Source organism: Cynocephalus volans, chromosome 4 (assembly GCF_027409185.1).
Source record: "Cynocephalus volans isolate mCynVol1 chromosome 4, mCynVol1.pri, whole genome shotgun sequence".
Classification (NCBI taxonomy): domain Eukaryota; kingdom Metazoa; phylum Chordata; class Mammalia; order Dermoptera; family Cynocephalidae; genus Cynocephalus; species Cynocephalus volans.
The window spans coordinates 38,564,627-38,591,525 of NC_084463.1; the positions used below are offsets into that span (position 1 = coordinate 38,564,627).

At 41.5% G+C, this 26,899-nt stretch overlaps 1 protein-coding gene across 1 annotated transcript; it reads right to left on the reverse strand.

Annotated features, from left to right (window-relative positions):
• Positions 1–293: 293 nt before the first annotated feature.
• On the reverse strand, positions 294–26,659 carry LOC134374724 (death-inducer obliterator 1-like). The gene is given in 14 exon segments (XM_063092658.1): positions 294–515; positions 1,415–1,504; positions 2,239–2,392; positions 2,686–3,190; positions 3,429–3,564; positions 3,826–3,879; positions 3,882–3,932; positions 4,076–4,192; positions 5,467–5,626; positions 5,766–6,210; positions 19,168–19,381; positions 22,580–22,792; positions 24,770–25,091; positions 25,824–26,659. Coding segments are annotated over 14 exon segments (3,519 nt in total).
• Positions 26,660–26,899: the final 240 nt, after the last annotated feature.

A 26,899-nucleotide genomic window follows, 5' to 3' on the forward strand; every position in this document is an offset into this window, starting at 1 on the left:
CTCAGACTCAGTTGTTAGAATTAAGCCACATGTATGGGAAAAGAAACCAAGGACAAGGTGTACAAATTGATACTAATCAATTCCTCTGTGGGCCTTTAATTCCAAAAAGTTGGCATGAGCCAAGCCCATGCCAGGTGTTAAGAGTGGGCTCCAGTCGGTGCTGGGGCCATGCTGGGGGTGATGGATTCCAGCCCCCGACACAAGTCCAGGAAGTGGAGGGGCCCATACAGGATCCCAACTCAGCAGGACTCCATGTCAGGGGGAGAATATGTGTGGGTATCAGATGTTCCTCATCACCACCCAGAAAGTTGGTGCTTACCTGGTCCCTCAAAGGGCAAGAGTGCGGATGGAATAGGGTCCTTAGCACCCAGTGGAATGAGGTAGAGGTTCTTGATGTGCCTGGTCTTATTAGGTACAACACCAAAACGGCCACGACTGCTCAAGTAGGAGTAGAGAGAAACATAGGCAACCTCTTCTTCCTCTGTCAGGGGGTGAAAGCGGATCAGACAGAGCTCCTACAATGCAAACAGAGGACAGGGGAAAGCCTTCACCTGTGGCCATGCGAGGAAAGCATCTGCTTTAAAATTTGTATCCAAACCTCAAAAGTACAGCCTGAAATGGGAGATTTTAGCAATTCTGATTTTGACTTTCATAGCCTTATTGTCCAACATTTGAAATAATGAAATAATGAAGTGGTAAAAGAAATTCACAATCAAGCATCCGAATGCTTGACTCCAGTCGTGGTTTCAGCAGGATACCCTTTAAAATGACTTCTACTCACAGTCTCAATTTCAGAGAGCTCTCCTGTGAGAGGGACAGGCCATGTAAGGTGTAGGCCTACCCACGTCTGCAGCAAAGTAAGCTTTCCCGCACGCACAGCGGCTGTGGGCAGAGTGAGCAGCTGCACGACCTGCAGCCATTCCCTGTGTGTCTCCACATGGGAGGGTTAAACTAGGCACAGGGTCTATCCCTTTTGGGAATCTGATGGAAAACTGTACATACAGACAAATGCAGCTGTAGCTAAACCTCAGGGGTTCCCAGAAAACCAAAACCCATTCAAGAGCCTAGGCTGAGTGCCCTTTGCCAGATCACCTCCAAATTCCCATTCTACTCCTTCAATCATAAAAAAATAAACATAAAAATGAGGAAATAAAGTTTTCACATTTTTTTACTAAAATGTAATCATATATACATGATTACAGTAAAGAAAAAAAACCCTTCTATCACCATATTTCTCAAACACACCATCACACAGGAATGTAACTATATAAACTTACTTTAACATTCACCTGAAAGTTTCTAGTAAGTTGCAGGCTGACATTTCAAGTGTTAACCATCAAAATGAAAGGTTAAAAAAGATGTTTAAATAAGCCCTATGTTCCATTGTTGCAGAGACTATACTATAAGCGGATACCTTAGACACAGAAGACTTGAGTTCACCAACATAATCCCAAACCATCTTCGGTGCGATCCTCCCACCGATGTGAATTGTGTTGGGCAAGTCCTAAATAAAAAGTACTTTGAGTAAATCACGTGTGAAACTCTAGTGTTCAAAAAGAGACTAATGCAGTAACATGAAGGCACCAAACAACCCAAACTTCAAGAAAACAACAATTCAAAGGAAAATGGTGATAACTGTAGTAAATACTGACTGGTGAACTACCGTCCAGGATTACAAGCTCCCAAACCCAAAGGTGGTATAATAACCTTCTGACAGAAAGCACTGTTTAGAAACTACTGCCCAACCTTTTTTCGTTATCTTTTGTGAACACACACACACACACACACACACACACACACACACACACACACACACAGACACAAATGATTCAGTTATTACCAGGATAACTGACTTGCCACTCCTTCCTAAGTTCATAAATTCTAGTGCCATCTTTGTTAACTTGGAAAAATAAGAGACCTGTGAGGGGGTTACACCTGCCACCCACACTATGCAGGTTACAGATGCCTGGCCATGCTGGTGGCTGGGCACACACGTGTGGTAAATGCCCTTGCTAAACAGATCACTGCTAAACAGATCACTGAGCTGCCCAACTGCTCAGTCAAATTTCTGCTCTGTGCAAACCTGCTGACCCATTGCGGCAACCATTATCTTACATTCAGACGTACTTAAGTAACCAGGCAGCCAGCGTAAGAGTGTCACACGTCTGCCTGTAGTAGAGGATCTCCTGTGAAAGACACATACACACAAGCACACACACATATACTTTTGGTACTAACCTCACTAAGATAATCAAAACACCCAGAGACAGGATATGCCTTAGTGACAAATTTTGCTACACTTTTCATGTTAATAAATCCTTTCCAAACAGTGTTGAATTGAGATAAAAAGCGGGTCGTATCTCCTTCTGGAGAGGAATGTGACTCTGAGACACTGTAAAACAAAACCATGAAAAATAAGGAAATCTGTGTACAATGAGAATTTCAAAAGAATGAAGAGCATGTGTTTAAATGTAAAAGTAAAAATTCCTACACGTTTTGGTAGCTTACTTTTGCCAATTAAATGCTTTAATCATAATGATATAAATAGACATTTTGGTCAAAGAAAAAATAAACTGAATTGTATTTCTGAGTAAAATCCATAGTTGAAATCACCAATTGCCTTTCCGTTCATTAGTTTAAAAGAAAACTTCATTGGCTCTTTCAGACTATATCTGAAATACACACCTGATATTCTGTGATGGAACTGACAAGTGTCCTGGGTCAGGGGATGAGGATGGATTAGCCAGTATGAACCTGGGCACCATCAAAGAAGTCAAAGCAGGCATCGGTGTGTCTTGTTTGGTTTCTACCACGTGGGCACTGTCTGGCTGGGCTGCTATGGAGGCTGTGACTGTGCATGATCCACTTGGAGCAGTCCTGGAGTCCCAGCTGGACATAGTGACAGTGGTGACAACCGCATTCCTATGGCCTTCCACTGGGGAGAGCTCAGGAATGACACCTCCTGGGGGCCCAGGGAAATACTTTCTCTCCAGGTTTGAATGAGAAGCACTTTCCAGATCTGGCTCAGAAGCATTTCTGGGCAGAGTTCCTGGTATCCCTTCATCAGCTGAGTTAGGAACTGGATCAGATGGAGAGCTGACACACTTGGATTTTAAGTCTTCTTTCTTAGCAGAAGCCAACAATTTCTGTTTTTTCAGAGGTGGCTCATCTTCTGATGAGGAAATGTGACCTGAGGTAGATGAGGAAAGACATGGTGAGAAATCTGACACATGAAGAGCACAGCGTGCTCATTAGCAGGTAATTGTTTACGAGAACCCAAAAGCAACAATGCAAAGAGAGGAGCTAACTTCATGAACTCCAGAAATCCATTCTACCCCCCCCCCTTTTTTTTGGTTTAAACTCACCTTTACAAGGATTAGTGATTTTAAACAAAATCCAGTGTGACATTATCCCAAAATTATGCTCACCTGTACAGATTTTACAATTTAGATTAAAAAGATGCGCCTCATGCTGGCTTGTTGTTTCTTTCAACAAACTGCTACGGACGTCCAGAAGGGGCTGGGGGCTTTTTTCAGGGACAGCTTGTACTGATTCTTGCTGTTCCTCAAAGAAAAAAAAAGGTAGGTAATTTATTTTCCAATGCCATTTCCAAATTAACAGCACACATGAAAAAAGGTGGATGTGATTAAGAAGCACTAGAAGAAAAAAAAAGATCACTGGATACAAGTCCTTGAGAAGTAATGAAATTATGTATATTTGTTATAAGCTCAGTGTCCTGCCCAATAATTTAAGATACCTAAAAACATTTGGAATGGAGAAATTTTACTCTATCTTTTCTGAACCCTGAAAATACCAAATGCTCACACCTAAGTCTGACACGGGTGTAGAATCTTTTATATTGGGAATGGTTTCCTGTTTTTAATGTCAGTTTTTTTGCTTTCATGGCAAAATTTAGTTCTGGATTCTATCACCTAAAATAAAAAAGACAAAAATCAAGCCCTCCACCTTGTTTTCCAGGAGGAAAGCATATCACTCCTGCAAACAGTGTATTATTTGACTTCTGGTAAAGTTAAGTCTCTGGTATCTGAAGCAGCCATTCTAAGTCAGTACTCACAGATTTTATCAGTTTCTCTCGCCACAGGGAAATTTCCTTAGATCCAAGTTCTTTTGGCTTCATTCTCACAAGTTTTGCCAAAGAGATTTCTCCACGCAAAACACAACGGAAGAGTCCCTATAAAGAAACATCATTCATTCATTCAAACAATATCTGTGTGTGTTAATGTGGAGGCTACAGAAAAAACAAAGCAGCACAAGAAGCTCTGCCTGGAGGTTCAAGGACCACTGGACAAAAACCAAAGCTTTCAATGGAGGGCTGCACTGCACAGAGCCCTGCAGAGGCGCGACCTCACCTGCCTCCCCAAACAGTCCCTTGAGAGCACGCACCAGGCCACCCAGCTGAGAGCAAATGGAGGCCCAGAAAACATGCATTTCAAAGTCAAGCAAGTCCCATGTTGCACTGATTCTTCTTTAAAAAATAAAAAGTCACCTGCACAGAAAAAACAAAATCACGTACACAATTTGGAATACAGGTCAGAAAGATACAGTGTTAGGAATACAGACAGGAAGAAATGACTTGTGCTGGGGGACTGTTAACCACGATGAGATGCAGAGTATCTGACCCTGGTTCTACTGCACAGCTAAGAGCTCAGAGAGTGACGCACAGGACCAGAAGACTGTAAGCCCTGGTGGCAGGAGGTAAGGGGCTGTAGCAGGTGTGCAGCTCAGCCATTGCAGACTTCATTTCCATTTTGATCACAAGAACACCCACCACCCCACGCCTGCTATGAGGACTGAGCTGCCCTGCAGCACCCGTCCAAATGGTGAGAACTGTAGGGGCTGTTCCTTACTATTACTGTGAAGTCTCCCAAATTGTTGGGCTCACTCAAGTGCTGAGAGAAAAGAAAATAAGGCAGAAAAGGCTGTCTGAAGCCAGAATATGGACACAACCATATTCTAGATTAAAGAATCTGTACTTTACTTTAGAGCCAATGAAGGGATGGGCATGTGATTTGGCACTGCAATGTTTAGAAGAGGCTAATCTGGTGAAATAAAAGATGAACTTCAGGGGCCGGCCCGTGGCTCACTCGGTAGAGTGTGGTGTTGATAACACCAAGGCCCCGGGTTCGGATACAACACCAAGTCAAGGGTTAAGATCCCCTTACCGGTCATCTTTAAAAAAAAAAAAAAAAAAAGATGAACTTCAGCCAGTGAGATCCCTGACAAGAGTCCACTTAAGGTAGGGAACAGAAAGATCCTCAAATAACACCAAGTACATGGGGGCATACAGAAGTGTCAGAGGATAAAAATACTTTCTAACTTTCACGGAAAGAATATAAATGTTGCAAATGCTGTTTGATGTATTACTGTGAAACTCAGCTAATAGAAAACACACACCAAGTTTCCTTCTGCGTCAGGAATATTGCAGTACACAGAGACCACACACACCTGATTTTTAGGATCCTTGAGGTTGAACAGCAGGCTGCGGTATTTTCTCATGTAGCGAATATCTGTAACTTGAAACAAGTTAAACATTTCCTTCTCCAGATGAAGGGCGATGTTTCCTACTTCTTTCTCTGTCATGATTAAGTCATCACTGTCACTGACTCTGAATGGAATGAAAAAGAAACTACATAAACCCCTTGAATTTGGATACATTACATTTTTGAAACAGTGGGGCAATCTCAAAATGATCACGCCATACATGGAAGAGCTTCCACAGATAAAAGCCAAGGACAACAGCCCACCTTTTCCACAAAATCTCTTTCAAGGAGCATCGTATATTCTGCCGAATTTGTGAACTGGGCTGTGACTGGGCAGGGCTCCAGGTCCCAAGGTGTCCTGGGACTGGAGAGGCCACAGGAAGAGAAGTTGTTACTGGCTTCCCAATGGCTCCAACCAAAGCAGCAGATCCAGGGAACTGTCTGGAAGCCGCCGTCTGCCTGACAGTGGAAGCACCACCTGATGGGGTGCCCGAGAGCCACAGCTTTTGGGAGATGGTGCCCTTGAAGCTAGAGGGTGCCTTTTTAATGGACGGTTGGGCTGCTGCCACATTAGCAAAAGGAGGAGACTTCTTTGGAGCGAGATGTCTTGGCGATGGTCGTTTGCCCACCAAGCAGCCCGGGCAGGCTTTTCTCTTTGAGGCCGAGGCCACCGCTGCCTTCTCCTCTGCTCTTCCGTCTGCCTTCCTGGCTGCAAGAGAGAGCGCAGGTGTGTGGGTGACACAGGAGAACAGGCTTCAAAGCACGCCCACCCTTAACTAGCAAGAGCTTACTAGGCATTACTGAATAGGATACATCTAGAAAAAAGGATTTTTAAAATCTTAAAATTCAGAAAAGAAGCATAATTAAGGACTGTCAGCAGTATTTATGATAGTGACTATGGCTTATTTCAGATAGAAAAATGGTTTATTATATTATTATATTAAAGCTTTTACTTTGACCAACACACTCCATAATCAAAGCCTCAATTTACTCCTCAGTTGAGCTTTAAAACTGAAGGACAAACTTCATTTTACCAAAAAAAAAAAACAAACAAAAATACCCTACGTAGGTTTAGGGTAACACTTAAGAATTCAAGTGCAATTTTTTTGTAAACTTGAGTTTCAAAACTCTTCTCAGGAAGGGTAAACAGACGAGTGCTCCTTACATGCACATTCAACCCCGAGTGGACCTCTGTGGCAACCACATCTGAGCATGGGGGCGGGAAGGTTTCAAATGCCACATTGTCCTACTAGATGAGTCACTTGGAGGTGATGCCATTAATGAAATATGGAAAGGTGAGAGGAATTTGCAAGATGGGGAAAGTCAATCATGTTTCCATACTAAGAGTTGGCAACCAACAATATAATAATGTTGCTGTATAAATGTTCCCCTTTACAGCCCTCTAGTCATTATTCAATTAATGTGGTAAACAGTAAATTAGTGCTTTTAATTAAAACAAGGATTATAGTCAAAAGCTCAAAAAAAAAAACCTCAAAAGCCCCCAACTTGCACAAAAACCTTTACATGCCAGGAAAGAACCCATTGCATTATAATCCTATATAGTCCACCAGAACTCAAAGATCAGCACTGCAACCCCTCAGCTAGGCAGGGGCTCTGGTACAGACGCCATGTCAGTGGATGATGCTTGTTTGGGCAGCTGTGTAACACAGCAGCAATCCAGGCAGTGGGACAAGGCATAAAATGTCGGGGGAACAGGTCAGAGCTGCAGGCGGCCTTGGGTTGCATGGGATGGGGGTTTCCCAGGGAAGTGGTCAAGATACAGGCTCTTCTCAAACTATCCACTCAGCAGCAACCCTCCAAATTCCCAAACATCTTAGTGGGAGAATTCAGCTCATATTCCAGTGATCCTGTAAGTTTTCAGTCAATTCACTAAAAACCTGGGAGCTGCAGTTTCCCCACTTTACAGGACAAATAAAATTGTTTAATTTTACAAATTTGCAATGGTACCACATGGATCCAAAGCTTAGGACAGTCAGACAGTGTTAACAGGCATTATAGTTAACTTTAATTTCAACTGCTTTCGTATTTTTTGTCCTAATCATCCTTTTAATGGTAATTCACACAAAAGGCAAATCCCATATTTTCCTCTCACAGAGCCCTTCCAACCTCATACCCTGCCTGTCCCTTGCCACAGGGGGTCTGCCCATACTTGGTAGCATTTCTAAGCCTCAGTGGTCGAGGCTCTCCACAGACCACTGTGTCCCCTGGGGACTGTGCCTCACATGCTACAACAGCCACACCTCTAAATGCTTCATGCCTCTGGGACCTCTGGGTCTTCAAATGAAGTGCACTACACAGCAATGACAGTGTCTGACAAAATCAAAAATAGGGACATACTAGGAACAATGACAAAGACTACCTTTTACTGTCCAGATGCCTTGTTTTAATATTTTTACATGTATTATTTTATCAAGTTCGTATACCTAAAGGATCACTGTATGTTAATATTTGGAAGTTTATTTTTTAACAACTCAGATTTAGGTAGCAAGGTTTGCAGCATCTAACTTGACTGGCTCCTGGAGTTTAGATTAGATGAAATTGGCAGAGTCCCCTTTCCACGGGGGAAGAAGTGTGGGGGCAGGAAATGGCTGAACATATAAAGCACAGCAAGGATGAATTGCTACATGACAATGTCAAAAGGACTTTGACATTGAGCCAGGGCACCATGAACCAACTACTGGCCTAGAGAGGTGTGTAACTAACCACCAGCCAGGAAGCCGACCATCCAGCAGTCATGAAAAGAATGAACCTGGCATGAATGAACTTGAGACCTAAAACCAGTTTAGTCACTGTTTTTACAAACAGAAATTTTTCTGAGAATATTTTAACATTTCCAGAAACCTCAACAAAACACCTTGAATGCAGCACATGGGACACCTGTGCTATGTGACCTGAAGCCAAATCTAAGTGACATTTAACAATCACCTTGTTTCAGGTTACAAATATATGTTCACCTCAAAAATATTAACTACATTTCTCCAAATTATAAGCTTTAAAATGAGACATCCACAAATGATTAATACTTCCACGACTGGTCTAGTTATGTATTTTCTCCCTCATTCATGGAAAAACCAAGAGATTGTTTCTGGGACTTTCCAACACATGTGTCTAAAGTCATTTATTACCCAAGAGCAGTAGTAGTAAATTATGTAATACGTTACAAAAGGTGATTGCCTTCCTTAACCATGAAGATGCTATTTTATAAAATTAGCTGCTTCTCTTAAAAGCCAACCTTCATTATCCTTTACCTACTCTTTACTGAGTATATAAATACAAATAAGCAAATTATTGGTAAAATGTTCTATAACTGGGAGACTTCAGTGGCCAGTTGCCCACAGTTTACCTGCTGGTTTCCTGTGACACATATTAAGCCTCTGTTGTACTTTGAGGGAAAATGTTCAAAACATACCAAAAGTTCTACCCAGCATCCGCCCCAGGGACCTGCACGCACTTCTGTCCCACTGTGAGTGGCAACCACATCGGTGGTGCTGGACTTGGGTCAGCTCGGCTGGAGTGGCAGCGAAAGAGAAACTCATTTTTGAGCACAGCTAAAATGTAAACTTCCAAGTTCACTTTTTAGTGAATTATGTCGTGTATAAATTTACCGGATGGCAAGGAGTAACTCTGTGACCAACCAGAAAAAAACCTATTCTAGAAAAATAGCAGCACCACCTCTCAGGGCTGAGACCCCCCTGCGAGCTGCTGAGCTCTCTGCTGGTCAATGGCAGCACTAACTGCATCATGATCAGAGGTGTGTCACCCAGTCCCCTCCCATCTATCCACTGGACAGGAGGGAAGCCATTCTGTCCACACAGCCTCTTTCAGCATCTGCACCCATGGGGCCTGCTTGTGGGGAGGAAAGGTGTCACCTTAGGGAGCTGGCTTAAACCTTAGCAGCAGGAGGAACGGCTGCCCATGGCCAGGCCACTGCCCCAGATGAAACTGCTACTGCTGGGCCTGGCCATTTGTTTACAATGGAAATAAGTTGTTTGGGGTCCAGCCGACTATAGAACGAAGCAGGCTCTTGGGCACAGGGAGCAGCAGCACACCCTAGTGGGCTAATTCCCCCAAAGCATGAAACTAGGTGTCTTGTCTCACTACAAGGATGGCTGTGGCAATACAGCATCACTGGACACTGGGTGGCACTAGAGGGCCTCACAGAAACCAGGAGGAGATAATCCGGCCTCCAGCAAAGGAACTATGCTAATAATTTGCTCCTGTGGGTACAATCTGCCCAGTAACCCACATGGAAGTTGCAGCAGGACAGGGATGAAAAATACAGGGCAAGAGCTCAAGTCTGCACAGTTCCAACCAACCCCACAGATACCCATGTCCAGTGACCGCACAAAATGGATGGCTCCTCACAGGCAAAGGAACGGGTGAGACACACCCCTTCTCAGTACTGGTTACTGATCTAGGGAAGTCGGGCTCCAGACCCTCTTTCACTCACACTGTGTCCTGAATCCTCACCATCAGCTACAGCTGTAAGGACTGTTTCTCTTCTGTGAACCTGCAAGCTACGTCTCTGAAGAGACACAGAGGAGAAAGCGTGTGAGTAAATTCTGTTCTATTTTTAGACCTCAGTAAGGCACATGCACAATGTAGTTTCCCATCTCAACTGTTTCTTCACTGTCAAGATTTTCCCTGGTATGAAAAATCAAGGTGCCAGTAGCAAAAGAACATGTTTTGCTTTTGCTCCCCTCAATATGCTTAAACATTTTCAAGTAAATTTTATGTCATGAGGGGAGATGGGGATTGCTCTCAGCTGCATTACGGGTCACCTCCCAGCTGTGCAGTGGTGTGCCTGGCTGCCAAGCTCACTTGGGAGCAGAGATGCTGCTTTTCCAGATTTTCCAAGCCAGAAACAAGCACTGTTCACATTAATAAGGTTAAACTTGAACCAACATCATTTTTTGTGCCTAAATTGTTTACTACTTAAACCCAGCAAGACAGAAGCATGTTAAAGTAGTCCATTTGCACTCCCCCTGTCCCAAAGAGTCACATGCACATAAACCCCAGAGCTGATGACACCATGCAAATCATGGTGCAGGATATGCAACCTTGAGTTCTTCTCACTGAACACTTCCAGGTTTGCATCAAGTAAAAGTTGACTCAACTTTCATTTAAGTAGAAAAAGTAGCAAAAATTCCTACTGATTTCCTAAATTTGCTTCTCTAATTCCCAGAAGCTGGCTATAACTATGTTAGTGTTGATGTATAACAAACAACTATTAAATAGTTTATGACTTTATACAAATGTATCTGAAGATTGTGAACCATACCAGAGGAATTGTACCAAGTGTCTTCAGAGGTGACCTTTGCAATCTGTGACACTGATAATGCCATCAGAGGGACTTTCCAAGATTATTAATCTTTAAGGTGTATTAGAGTAGATCCATAGCTCTAAAAGGCTCTATGAAGGTTATTGAGGAGCAGGTGAATTTATTGAGACCACTCCTGCTGAAAATTCTACTCCTCTCATCCCACTTCTCCAAGGTGGCTGAAGAATAAGAAAGAAGGGAACAGGTAAAGGACAGACTCAAGGATGCCACAGGACAGTGCTGACGGGATATCACCTTGCAGGTTTAAGTTTACAGAGATGTGAAACCTTTCCCTGACCTAATTTTCTGAACAATAGGCTATTTTTTTTAATTTATGAAATGTAAGACACTTCTTTAAGGCAGCCGAAGGCCCACCCACACATGCATGAGCCCTGGAGAGGCCTACACATACCAACAGAGCCAGCACCCAAGTGAATGCAGGATCCTGTAAGCCAAACTCCTATGTAGTTGCAGGCCCACTGCTGCCCACCAGAGCCTGAGAGGGGCATGCACATTGACCCAGACAGAGCCAAGGCAGCCAAACATACACTCAACTGCATTGATACAAGACGAGTCACCACCAGAGCCTACAAACAGAGGAGGAAGTCTCTTCCCTCATAGCCCACTCCAGAGTAATAGAAGAAACAAGTGTCCTATCAGATGACCAAACACCAATGAAAATAACAGAACTACAAATAAATAAGAAGATATGACACCACCAAAGGAATATGGTAATTCTCAAGTTCCGGACTCCATCAAGGAGGAAAACCTTGAGATGTCTGAAAAGGAATTGCAAGCATTGATCTTAATAAAACTAAGAGAGATAAGAGGAGAATCAACTAGAGAACACAATGAAGCAAGAAAAAATATCCAGGTTATGAAGGAGGAAATTTACAAAGAGATTAATGCTTTTGAAAAGAATGTAACAAAACTAGAAAGGAAGGATTCATTCAGTGAAATAAAAAACAGAACAGGAAGCTTGAGCTGCAGGAAAGAGCATGCAGAAGAAAGAATTTCAGACCCAGAAGATGGTCTCTTTGAAATAACCCAGGCAGGAAAAAAAGGAAAAAAAAAAAAATTAAAATGAAGAAAATTTAAGAGAGCTAATAGAAAACCTCAAGTGCACAAACATCCAAATCATGGGTATTCCAGAAGGGGAGGAAAAAGTAAAAGTCATTGTAAACCTATCTAAGAAAGTAATGACAGAAAACTTCTGAGGCATAGAGATTCAGACTTTCAGATCTAGGAAGCCTGAAGATCCCCAAACAGATGCAATCCAAAAAGATCTTCTCTAAGCCACATTATAGTCAAACTGGCAAAATTTATAAACAAACAGAATTCTAAAAGCAACAGGAGAAAAGTCACCTATAAGGGAGTCCCCATCAGACTAACAGCAGACTTCTCAACTGAAACTTTACATGCCAGAAGAAAATGAGATGATATATTAAAAAATACTAAAAGGAAAAAACTTCCAGGCAACAATTCTATACCCAACAAGTTTATCCTTCAGAAATGAGGGAGAAATAGTGTATTTCCCAGACTGACAAAAATTATGGGAGTTCACTACCACATGACCAGCCCTGCAATAAATTCTCAAAGGAGTCTTGCATCCAGAAACTGAAAAATGATAATCACTCTCATGGATTTACAAGAAAGAGCCAAACCCACCATTAAAACCAAAACACTAATAACAAAGAGAAAGAAGTTAAATCATGTCACCTTAAAGATCTAATTAACATTAAAGGTGAAAAATAAAAGGGGAAGAAAGGAACAATTGATATATAAAACATCTAAATAAAGAGCAATATAATGACAGGCAAAAAGCAATATTTACCAATAACCATAAATACAAATGGACTAAACTCCCCATTAAGAAGACACAGATTGAATGATTATACAGAAGCTAGAACCAACTATACGTTGTCTTCAAGAGACCCACCTCGCCTATAAAGAAACACAGACTAAAAGTGATGGGATGAAAAAAGATATACCACACAAATGGAAACAAAAACTGAGCAGGAGTGGTTATTCTTCTATCAGATAAAATAGACTTCAAACCAAAATCCATAAAAAGAGACAAAGAAAGTAATTAAATAATGATAAAGGGACCTTTCCAGTTAGAAGACATAACAATCATAAGTATGTATGCACCCAGCACTGGAGCACCCAGATGTAAAGCAAACACTCTTAGACCTAAAAAAAGATAGACCCTAACACAATAATATTGGGTGAACTGAACACCCCTCTCTCAGCACTGGAAAGATCTTCCATACCACAAATCAACAAAGAAACACAGGACTTAAACTTAACCTTAGAACAATTGGACCTGGCAGACATCCACAGAACATTTCATCCAACGACTAGAGAATACACATTTTTTCTCATCAGCACATGGAACATTCTCCAGGATAGACCACATGTTAGGTCACAAAACAGGTTTCGGCAAATTTTTAAAAACTGACATCCTTCCTGGAAATCAATTACAAGCAAATTTCTGTAAAATACTCCAGTGCATGAAAACTAAACAACAGACTCCTGAATGACCTATGGGTCCAAGAAGAAATTAAAAAGGAAATCAAAAACGTTCTTGAAACTAATGAGAAAAGATGCATCATACCAAAACCTGTGGGATACTGCAAAAGCAATGCTGAGAAGGCAGTTTATTGCAATATATGCTTATATCAAAAGAATGGAAAAACCTCCCATAAATGACATAAATCTACACCTCAAAGGACCAGAAAAACAACAACAATCCAAACATAAAATTACTACAGAGAAAGAAATAATTAGCATCAGGGCAGAATTAAATGAAATGGAGACACGAAAAATGATACAAAGGATCAATGAAACAAAAAGTTATTTTTTGAGAAGATAAATAAAATAGACAAACCGTTAGGCTTGCCCACTCTCACCACACTTACTTAACATAGTATTGAAAGGAGTAACCAGAGCAATCAAGCAAGAGAAAGAAATAAAGGGCATGCAGATTGGAAAGGACAAAGTCAAACTGTCCCTGTTTGCAGATGACATGATCTTATATATAGAAGACTTAAACACTACCAAAAAACTCTTACAGCTGACTAACAATTTTGATAATGTTGCAGGGTACAAAATGAACACCCACAAATCAGGAGCATTTTTATACTCCAAAAATGAACTAGCAGAAAAAGAAATCAAGAAAGCAAGCCAATTTACAATAGCCACCAAAAATAAAATAAAATAAAATAAAATACCTAGGAATCAATTTAACCAAGGAGGTGAAAGATCTCTACAATGAGAACTAAAAACACTACTGAAAGAAATGAAAGAAGACACAAAAAAAGTGGAAAGACATATCAGGCTCTTGTATGGGAAGAATTAACATCATGAAAATGTCCATTCTACCCAAAGCAATCTACAAATTCAATGCAATTTCCATCAAAATATCAACAACTTTCTTCACAGAAATAGAAAAAGCAATGCTAACATTCATAGCGTATAAAAAAAGACCCTGAATAGCCAAAGCAATTTTAAGCTTTAAAAAAAAAAAAAAAAAAGCTGGAGGTATAACACTACCCAATTTCAAATTATATTACAAAGCTCAAAACAGCATGGTAATGGCATAGAAACAGACACTCAGATCTATGTAACAGGATAGAAAACCCAGGAATCAACTTGCATACTTACAGCCAACTAATCTTTTACAAAGTCAGCCAGAACATACATTGTGAAAAAGACAGCCTCTTCAGTAAATAAATGGTGCTTGGAAAATTGGAAATCCAAATGCAGAAAAATGAAACTGACCAGTATCTCACCATATGCTTAAATCAACTCAAAATGGATTAAAGACATGAATATAAGACCCCAAACCATTAAATTACTAAAGGAAAACATTGGGGAAACACTCCAGGAAGTAGGAGGGGGCAAAGGCTTTATGAATAAGATCCCAAAAGCCACAAGCAACAATATAAAAAATAAACAAATGAGCTAATATCAAACTAAGAAGCTTCTGCACAGCAAAGGAAATAATCAACAGAGCAGAAAGACAACCTAAAAAAATGGGAGAAAATATTTGCAAACTCTACATCTGCCAAGCACTTAATATCCAGAATATACAAAGAACTCAAACAGCTATACAGTAAGAAATCAAGTAATCCAATAAAAACTGGGCAAAGGAGATGAACAGACATTTTTCAAAGACATAAAAATGGCAACAGTACATGAAAAAATGCTCAGCATCACTAGTCATCATAGAAATTCAAATCAAAACCACACTGAGATATCATCTCACTCCAGTTAGACTGTCCATTATTAAAAAGACCATTAGTAACAAATGCTACTGAGAATACAGGGAAACGAGAACTCTTCTACAATGTTGGTGGGACTGTAAATTAGCACAGCCACTATGGAAAACAGCAAAGAAGCTCCCTCAAATACAGACAGCACTACCATATGATCCGGCAATCCCACTACTGGGTATATATCCAAAGAAATGGAAATCATATCGAAGGGACACCTGCACTCCCACGTTCACTGCAGCTCTATTTACAATAGCCAAAATACAGAACCAACCTCCGTGCCCATCGACAGATGACTGGATAAGGAAAATGTGATATATGTACACAATGGAATACTACTCAGCTATAAAAAAACAATGAAATTCTGCCATTTGTAACAACCTGGATGAGTCTGGAGAAAATTATGTTGTGTGAAATAAGCCAGACAAGGAAAGATAAATACCACATGCTCTCACTTATAACTAGGTGCTAAGAAAGAAAGAAACAAAGAAGCAAAGTAACAAAGAAACAGAAAAGACTACAATTCCTTGAACTTTCAGAAGGACAGAAGAAACCAAAGGTTACTAGAGATGGGGGGACGGAGGGAGGGAGGGAGTTTGGGGCATGATGGGTCAGGTAAAGGGCATAAAGAAAAATCACGATTTGTAATAATGAATATGCTAATAACAATATTTTTAAAAGTAAGACACTTTAAGTACAAAAAGAATGTCATTATTGGCTTTCAAGAAAATTCCAGCTATGTGGATAACATTAAAAACCAGCTATCAAGCTAAATCCTTTATCAGAACAAATTTTGGTATTTCTTCAAATTGGGAGGAGAATGTTGATTTATATGTACAATGTCTGGTTACTCCCAGCCTCATTTATTTGTCACTGACAACTCTGCGAGAGACAGAGAAAATGGCTTATGCAACTTGTAAAACACAGACACACCCTCCACCACCAGCTTTAAATTTCTACAAAACGATCTTGGGATCTGGTATTCTACCATATGTTTGCTTTATTAAAGGAAATTTGCTCATGATTTCAATGCAATGTGCTTCTGGAGCCAATGCCAGAATTTGTCCTTGAGGACACATGTTCTCCTGGATCCATTTCACACTGTGCCTGGCCACCTGCGTGGCACACACACATGAGCGGGAGGACAAGGCTTTCAGATGGGGAACTCACACAAGCAATTATCTGGGTTTAGGTCTGCAGGCTATTAAGGTTTTCCTTTTCAACTCCGGCAGCTAGAATTAAACTGCAGAAATCTGTTTTCTATTTAAAATCTGTTCACATCCCAAGTGTTTTAAGTTACTTAACAAGACTTTAGGGAGTCCAATATACTGAGAATTGTGCCTGTAAATATAAAGACCAGGCACTTCCGTTTCAAAATTGTAATAAAGCAGAAATACGTTAGAAAAGAATTTTTAGCCCACTTCATTCCTTGAGTAATGGGGGGTAAACAGTGGAAACAAAGAGAGGCAATATGGAAGGAAACAGATATAAAAACACAAGAGAAACGTCATTTTCTAGGGGAGAACTAAAAAGCAAACTGTGTCTGTAAACTAAGGAAATTATAAAGAAATCCACCCCCCAAAATTTACAATAATTGTATGTTAATCGCATCACCTTGAGAATGTGAAGGATACTTTAACAGGCAGGGCACCTCCTTAAGCAGCAGCAGAGAGCTTCCTGCACAGAAAGGCCCAGTTCACTGAGCAGTTATACCTTTGCCCACACACCAAGGGCAGCACCAGCCATGTGGGAGCAGAGGATGTTGTCAAGGCCACCTCCACAAGCAGCAGCAATGCTCAGCTCTATGCCACAGGACTTCTCACAATGTACACAGTCACACAGACTGTAAATGGACCCAACAACAGCCTCAAGACCCCCGCCCCCGAAAACATTTCTGCAGCCAGTCAGGGAGACAAGGAAGGGTCTTCATGGGGTGCAGTTATGATGGGCTGTGTGCATGTTGCCCACTCCCACTATACCTGTCAGGACTCAGAGGATGTGCCCTGCTACCAAAAAGTCAAAGAGATGTTTGGTGGGAGAGAGAGGCAGAGGCACATTGAACTTGGATTATTTTACCCATGACCCTACTCTCCTCCCAATCATCATTGGGATAAATGACATTTCTGGGGAAACAGAAAATGATCAGAAGCAAGTAGCTAAAATCTATGTCCTTTATAAATTTTAGATATCAATCAATTTCAATTCTGAGATGTAGAGATGTGCTGGGAAGGTTAATTAGCCATATCAGTGCCAGTGAAAAGCTGATGGAAGAAGTGGGAAAGGCCAAAGGAGAAAACCTATGAGTACCGAAATTACCCTCTCTGATCTGGACTTCCATCCATCGCTGTCCCCCCTCAAAAGGTGAGTGAATTAGGAGATGATAATGTAGAGATTAGGGCAAATTACTTCCCCATCTTTTCCTCTCTCCAATGTGCACAGTCTCCTCAACCCCCACACTTGGAGTCTTGGGGTCAGCTCTCCAATTCTAGTCAACACAGAGAAAAACTAACTGAACTGAAATTAATCATCCAAATTATCTCTTCTGTGGTTATTTATACCCCCCAGTTTTTCTTTCCTTTACTGTTAAGTGCATATAATCAATTTAATTAAAGCATTATAGCAGAATATTAAAAAGTGACTGCTCCAACCCCTTTGACAGATATGTGATACTTATTTTAACATCTGTTCATTGGCTCTAAAAGTGCTGTTTTGCATAGGTGCTATAATTGGATGAACATATGAGACATGCTATTTGCTGGCTTGAAATTCTCAGCTCAAACAAGCTAAGGTGTATGGACATTCATTATAACACAGTAACAGGTTAACTCAATTGGGATTCCATTTCTTAGGTCTTGGGCTGTTTACATAACCAAAAGGAATTACTTTTTATATACATAAATAGACCACAATAGATCTAGCACCTACCTACACAAGTACACCCCTGCCAAGTGATGTGTTCAAAGGCCAACAAAAAGGAAAACACAGAACACATTTATAATCCTGAAATCTAGGGCTATTTAATCTTTTTGGTGTTTAATTTTTAAGGCACAAAATGCACTATGAACACCATAACTGAGAACTGATTTGACCACAGTTTTGTAATAGAATAAAATGTATCTGATGGATTGAATTTAAATTTCTAAAATATAACTGTGCAGCATTAGTCTGAGAAACAAGATGCATGATCTAATCAACAAGCTGTGTGATCTAATCGGGTTTCATGGATCTATTTGGAATATCTTCATTACATTAATTTGAAATGTATGCCAGGGTATGACCTTTAATAGTCTGATCTTTAATAATAGCTTAAGAGATGAGCCAGGAAACCAGTCACACTTAGAATTCTCAGCACTTTCTCTTTAGTGAGGACACCCTGCAGTTCCACATGGGCAAGCACACCCCTCACTCACTGTGGGATCTACAGAGCAGCAGTAAATGCCCTTCAAAATTCAAATGCATGTTATCTGGGTGTGTACTATATGAGTAGGACATGAAAAAACTCCCACCTGTCCAGTCAGAGATAAACTTAACTCCTGAAAAGCATACCTAAGGAATACCAGATGCCACACTAATTTGCAGAGGTTCCCACAACATATAAAAAAAGTGCTGGTTTTATGTGCTGAGATTGGATCATGTGGGAAAACTTAAGTTTTATATGGGCTGTAAGAAGACTAACTGATGTTTGGACAATGAGGAATTTTAAATGCTGGGCGGTCTATCTATTCAGATTTTGCTGAAGACAATCAAATGCTTATCAGAGCCTGATAAGGAAAACAGATTTAAAAACTTAATCATCAAGGTGAAACATTTACTAATGAGGTTTGCACACCTTTTTGGAAAACACTGACTGGAAGTCCCAAGAGATTAGAGATAGACCTTCAGTGTCAGGAGGCATCTTGCACATGGGCATTCCCTTCCAGCACTGATGGTGCAGCCAGTGTTTATGATCAGCATTAAAACACAACTGCAACCCCCAGTCCTGGACAGGCTCAGGAAATGGCTATCTGGAAAGAGTGGGAGGGCTCCAGGAGGCCAGGGTGATACATACGTTTGCACAACAGTGATGACGAGACAGTGGAAGTCTTTTCCAGCTTTACTGCACTGTAATTCTGGTTGCTTGCCCAGGACGGCATGCTGCTTTCACAAGTTGTCTCCTTCCCGAGGGATTTGCTTCTAGAAAAAGCCACCACCGCCTTCTTCACTGTGCCTTCTTTTTTTTCTGGAGCTGGTCTCTCATGCAGAGAAGAGCTTTTAATGCCTCCCTGGATAATCAGTAAAACCCCAATCATTAAGAAGGCCAGAAAGTACACCTCCACTTCATTTCACTGAGAAAGAAAGGTCATAATCCTATACCTTCTTTGGGTCATCTACCCTGACTCTGCACACCACATTTGCCTAGCAGCAGTCTGGCTACCTTTGCACATCAAGCCAACCCTTAGCACTCCCACCTCTTATTCAGTATTCCAACTTTTTGAGTGACAAGAAGATCCCTGACACAGAACCCCCTGTAACCTTGCTGAGGTATGAGAGCAGTGACACAGGAAGAGAAGAGCACAAATGATGTTTCTTTATACTCTGCCAGGCCCAGGGCATGCTTGGTGCAGCTATTCTCCTCCTGGGTGCAGCAGCAACCACTTCTTTGTCAGTTCTATGATTCAAAACTACCAACTTTAAAAATTAAGTCACCTAAAAGTAAAATAAGCATTTGAAAATAATCAAGAAAACTCTCCAAACAGTGTTAGTTACACTTTGCTTGTCATAAATGTAACATCAACCTGAGCCCCAGGACAGGCCTGAGAGAAGAACCTGTGATTTCCAGCCATCCCTGAATTCTCCCCAAATTCCACAGAGTACCAAAGGCAGCCTCATCCACCTGGAAGCAGGCAAGAAGCAGAGCATACCTGGAGTCCAAGGCAGGACCTGAGGGCAGCATCTCCTGCCTGGAAGCAGACACGGAGCACACTAAAACACCCCTTCCACATGGGTGGGCCACCACAGCCACTACCACAGCCATGGCTGCTGCAAAAGCAGCTCAAGACCACCACAGTAGCACAGGTGTCATGCAGACAGCCTACCAGATACCTTATTTCATTGACACAAGGAAAGCCACCAGTGGAGTGTGGAAAAACAAGAGTACATCCTTCTCTTCAAAGCCCACTCCAGAGTAACAGAAGAAGCAGCAACTATTCTCTAACAGATGACCAGACATAAATATAGAGATACTAGAAACATGAAAATCCAAGAAAATATGACACCACCAAAAGAATACAGTAACTCAGAAATACCAGACTCTATATAGCAAGAAACCCTTGCAAGAACGTAAGGGGTATTATGAGCAACAATCTTAAAGGAACTCAATGAGATAAGAGAAGACTCAGACAACATAAAGAAATGAGAAAAAAAAATCTGATATAAGGGAGGAAATTTACAAAGAGATTAATACCTTATAAAAGAATGATCAGAACTCATGGAACTGAAAGATTCACTCAACGAAATAACACAATGAATAGTCTTAAGCAGCAGGATAGAACAAGCAGAAGAAATAATTTCTCATCTTGAAGATGGGCTTTTTAAAAATTACCCAGGGAGGAAAAAAAAAAAAAAAAAAAAGAAAGAAAGAAAGAAAGAAAAGAAAAAAAAATCTAAGAGAGCTACAAGGCAACCTTAGGCACACAAAAATTCAAATCATGGGTGTTCCAGAAGAGAAGGAGAAATGAAAAGGCATGGAAAACCTATCCAATGAAATAATAATGGAAAACTTCCCAGGAACAGGGAGAGACATGGACCTCCAGACCCAGGAAGCTCAAAGATCCCCAAACAGATTCACCCCAATTATCCTCTCCAAGACACATAATAGTCAAACTGGCAAAGCTCAAAGACAAAGAGAATATTTTAAAAGAAGCAAGAGAAAAGCATCAAGTCACCTATAAAGGAGCCCTTATCAGACTACCAGTAGACTTTTCAACAGTAACTCTGCAGGACAGAAGGAAATGGGATGACATACTGAAAATACTAAAAGAAATAAACTGCCAGCCAAGCATACCATAGCCAGGAAGGCTATCCCTCAGAACCAGACAAAGATTGTGGGAGTTTACCACCATGTCACCAGCCCTGTAAGAAATCCTCAAGGGAGTCCTACACCAGCAATCCAAAAAATGGTAATCACCCATCGTACTAGCCATAGTTCTGTTCAAACTGTTTCTTACAAAATTCAGTCTTGGTAGGTTGTGTGTTTCTAGAAATTTATTCATTTCATCTAGAGGATCTAATTTGTTGACCAACAATTATTCATAGTATTCTCTTAAAACCCTTTTGATTTCTGTAAATTTCATTTCTGATTTTAGTTATTTGAGTTTTCTTTTTCCTTAGTCCACCTAAACAAAGGTTTGCCAATTTCGTGGATCTCATCAAAGTACCAACATTTAGTTTCATTGATTTTCCCTACACTTTTTTCTGTTTTGTTTCTTTTTTCTATGCTCTAATTTTTATTAGTTACATTCTTTGCTAAGTCTGGGCTTAGTTTGCTCTTCATTTTCTAGTTTCCTGAGGTGCAAAGGTGATTGTTCATTTGAGATCTTTCTTTTTTACTAATATATGCATTTATATTAGATAAATTTCTCTTTTAGCAAAAAATAAAACATAAGAAGTAAATAAATAAAAACAGGTAAGCTATGGAGACAATAAAAAGATCAGGGGTTATGGAGGAGGAATGGATGAATAGGTAGAGAGGATTTCAGGGCAATGAAATTATGTGACAGTATCATGGTAGACATACATCATTAAACATCTGTCCAAACCCACAGAATACACAAAAAAGTGTGAACTCTAACGTAAACTGTGGTCTTTGGATGATGATGATGTATAAACCCGTTTCATTAACTGTAACAAATGTACCACTTTGTTAGGCAATGTTGATAATGGGACAGGCTACACATGTGTGGGTCAGGGATATATGTGGGAAATCTCTGTACTTCCTGCTCAATATTGCTGTGAACCTAAAACTGCTCTAAAAAGTAAAGTCTATTAAAAATAAATGAATAAAAATAATAAACAAACAATCTTGTGAGTGAGGTCTCAAATGAAGAACGTAGACTTGTCCAGAGCTCACCTCCCTCCCAACTGCCCTGTGTGTCTACTCTCTATACAAACTCCATCGGGTGACTACCAACTCTTTTTTTCAAGACTGCTGCCAGTGTCCTGAAGTCTTATGTTCTCCCTGCAGCAGTGAGTTAGCTGCCTTTGCTTTACTGCATTTACATGACTGAATTTCAGCTAATGGGTTATGAAAAAAAAAATAGGTGGAAAGGGGGAAGACAAAGGTAAAGGTGATAATATCTGCAGTACATTTGTACCTGCTTTCCCTTACATTCTACAAATAAATAAAAAAACAAGTCTCGGGGGAAACACTTTTACACAAATTTTGCTCCAATTGTTCAAATGGCTGGTCTTAGTCAGCTTACCTGAACACTATGTTGTGCAAGACGGAACTTCTCTGGCTTTATCTTGATCTTCTCCTTAGGTTTTGGTTTCTGTTCTTTGCTTGAACTTAAGCATTTCATAGTAGCTGCAGCATGTTTAAGAATGCGGTCCTTGCTGCAGTAGGCCAGGTTGGGCTGCACCACATTGGAGTGCCCAGGTCTGGTACACCTGGAGGTGCCTGGAGCCTCTACCACCTGCAGAGCAAAACAGGGAGCTTCAGACATTGTGCTTGCCAATTTCAGCAGTTAAAGTGCTGTGTAAAATCACTATGTGTAGTACCAAGCTCACTGTTTTTAATTAAGAGATGTCAATAATATTTTTAATATGAATAAAATCCTATCTTTACTTATTCAAACTACATGAGTGTATTTCCCCGAGGCAAGGTATTCACATTTTAACTGTCCTTCAAACCATCTGTGGTGGGCAGAACTCTAAGGTGACCCTTAGGACACCTGCCACTGGTACATAGGCTCTGTATAATTCCCTCCACCTTGAGCATGAGCAAGGTCCATGGACATGATGAGACTTCATACCTACAATCAGGTTCTGCTACAGGGCAAACGTGCAGTAATTGCACAGGTAAGCAAGGTCCCAAATGAGATGACCAGAAAGGACCTGACTTCACCAGGCAAAAACCCTTAAGAGAGAAACTGGCTTTTCCTAAAGAGAGGAGACTCCATTGCTGATTTTGAAATAAGCTACCCTGCTTTGGGAAGGCCAACCAAGTTTAGGATCTGAGTACAGCTGCTAGATAAAATACGGGACACACAATTAAATCTGAATGTCAGATAAACAAAAAATATTATATAAGTATGCCACAAAAATTGCATGGGACATACTTATATACTGAACAGCATGAGGGATTCTGGAAGGGGATCTTTCCCCTGCTGAGCCTCTGATGAGACAAAAGTCACAGCCTGACTGCAGTCCTGTTAAGATCCCAATCAGAGGGCCCAGTGAAATCATGCCCAGGCTTGAGAACAACAGAAACTGAAACCATAAATGTGTGATGTTCTAAGCTAAGTTTGTGGTAGTGTGGTATATAGTAACAAAAACCTAATACATCACAAGATGTACACTTGGTTGCTTCTGTTTTGATGGTCAAGACTAAAATACACATGAAGGCATCCCTCAAATGTACTTAAGTGAAAACTTATTTCTCAAATTAAATAATTAACATAGTTATTTTTCTTCCACAGAATCTGTTTTACTTAGAATAAAGTTTTATATAAGCTTAAGTAAAACATGTTGACGATAAAGACGAAATGGAGAAATTTTCCTTTAATTTTTCTTAATGACTGTGATATTAACAGTAGTGTCATATTTCCATTTAGTCAGTCTTAATACTTTCATGGCACATTTATTTAAATGGCTCAGTCCTTGCACTTCCACCTTGCAGCTAACAGTGCAAGAGTGTTCATAAGGCAGAGATGCTTTGAGACACAGCAACCTCAAAGCCTCCTGTTTGGTTGGCCCCAGTTACAGGACAAGCTGCCAGGGTAGGGGTGGGCCAGGGACTCAGGAAGGCCCAGAGTGAAACATGCTCTGAATCACGTCCTCTCATGGGCACTGGAATGGAGATTATGAGCATGTGACATCTCTCCTCAACAGCAGAAGCTGACATATGTGGAAGAAATGATGAAGAATCACAGCCCCAGAGGGACATAAAAACCAGGTGGCAAGGAGAGTCAAGTAAATAGCCACAAGGCAGAGAAATGACACACTGAGCCAAGAATAGTGAGGGTCAGACTGATGCAGGCACCAAGACCGCTCAGGGCTTCCCACACCAAGATGGCAAAAGAACCACAAGGCAGCTCGAGATGGTGTGTGTGGGTGGACAGGAGGGCACACGCATTTCAGCAATTCAAAAACAATGCTGCTGATACACATAAAATACATAAGTAACATCAAGAACATGGAAATAAAAGTGAATTGTTAAGAATTAAGTCCACAACAGCAGATGAGGTAGGTACAGATGCTTGTCCAGATGGTGTGGGCAGGAGATGGGGGCAGAGCACGGGAGGCCCCACCCGAGATGCAGCACCTGTCCTGGTAGAAATTAGCTTATTTCAAGACAGAAACTTTCCTAGCCTTGATAGTTCTTCAAATAGAAATTCTGGAACCCATAAGTTCATCCCCTTAATGTTTACTTCAGTAGGCAAAATACTCACAGGCTGGCAAAGCTTGAGTTTTTTCTTGCCACTTGGATTTGCAGCTTTCTCAACTCTCCTCTTTACCTTTTGGTCTTCACTAGATTTTTGCTCCACTGTTCCTGTACTTGTAAACTCTGTGTCATCAGCATCTCCAGGTCTAAATTTAGTTTCCCGATGATCTGTGGTTTCTGCCTTAGTCTCATCCTGCACTTGCAGAACGGTGCAGTTTGGGCAGATATAATCTTCCCTGTTCCTTTCCAGAAGCCTTCCTCGAGCCTGAGAAGCGCCCCCACAATCGCCACGAAACCGTTCTTCACATCGGTCACAGCAACTCATAAACCTGAAATCACAAAACAGTGATATTAGGAATGGGACGTGAGGGACAAACACTCACTTTTTGACAAATTAAGAAGTCCAATAGGTTTTAACATTCTATTGCTTAGAAAATGCAAATATACATAAAAGTACAGAGAACAGAACAAAGAACACATATGTCCCTCTCTTGCTTTTACTAACATTCAACTAAATTTGTTTATCCTTTTTTGGCTGGAGTGAGCTATAGGCTTTCAAGGCATTGTACCCTAACTACTTCAGTATATGTCTCCTCAAAACAGCAGTGATGCCTTTGTCCCACCAACAAGCCAACAGAGATTCCTTAACACCAAAGTCTAGCGAAGACTCTGAGCTGCCCCCATGTCCACGCCCTCTGCTGTCTCCCAAGGAACAGTCTAGGGGAGCACTCTGACAGATTACTGAGACCACGTGTGGGGTACTCGGGAGCCACTGGCTGCACATGGCTGGGTGGGGGCAGGGAGCATCTCACCTCCTCCCATGCTCATCACTTTGACTGTAAACAGCCACATGTCCGGTGGCTACCACAGGGGAGGAGTGGCTCTAGGCAGGCCTTTCGTTCCTTTTTTGATAATGATGTGTTCGTCTTTTTTGAATGAACAAATTATTCATCCAGCCTAGCTTTGTAACATTTAAAATCAAAACAAATATAAACACTATTTTCATCACCCGGATTTCTTTTAAAGCTGGGGCAGCCCATCCCTGTCCTCCCATGACCCACCTGTTGTTACAAGGCTGGAGACACATGCGGTCAAGAGTGCTGAGGTCATGCAGCTCACATTCAGGCTTAGGCTTGCCCGAGTCCCTGCTCTCTTCATCTTTTACTTGCTGAGCTGCTGTCCTCTCCCGCTGGCTCTCTTGGTCATGGGTCACTGCCTGAGACACAACCCTCTGGACAGTCTCTGGCTCTTGCTTGCTGGGCAGAGCATTCTTGACAGTAGTTCCTGCCTCGTCATGCACAGTGTCTGTGGGATTCTCCTCCCGACGCTTCTTTCTCAGGTGATTCTGGATGCCTTTCAGGGGCCTGTCAGGTGGCTCTTGCTCTCGCTTTCTCCAAAGGCGATTCTGAAGCTCCTTCAAAGTCAGGCCATCACTGTCATTGTCGGAGGTGTCCTCCTTCTCCTTGCTTCCTGTGGCCTTTCCAGAAAAGGAAGCTCGCTCCTGTACACTCAAGGAACCAGAGTGGGGGCCACTTTTCATCTCAGAGGCACTTCCTACGCTCCCTTCCAAGGCAGTTTCAACATCTAGGACTGGACAAGACGTTGGCTCACTGGAATCTTCAAAGGAGACATGAGCATTCTTCCTTCTTCGGCGCTGAACTATTGTAAGGGATTCCTCCACTGGCTCGATGCACTGTGGCCACGTCCCACTGCGTCCCAAGGCCAGGCTGTGCTGCCGTGGGGGCTGCTGCCCCTGTGAGCCTGCCTCCACATCTCCCACACTCTCTCGCTTAGCAACAGTTGTTCTTCCGAATCCCTGGGTTTTGATGAAGGCTTTCCTTGTGGGTTTGATCATCTCAGGTGTCTCCTCACTGCTCAGGTCACCTTTACCTTCCATACCTAATGAGAAAATGTAATCACATCATGACCAGCAAGCCACTGAGCAAAAAGATGACACAACCTCAACCACACACAAGAGGGAGCACAACCTGCTGGCTGAACTCTGAGTGATCCTCTTGGATGCCATGTGGGAGAAGCACTGCTCACATTCCACAACATTCAGAGATATGAAACAGGCCTTGTTTTAGTCCACTGTGTTTCTGGGATATTGTCAGCAGCAACAGATAACTGAGACATT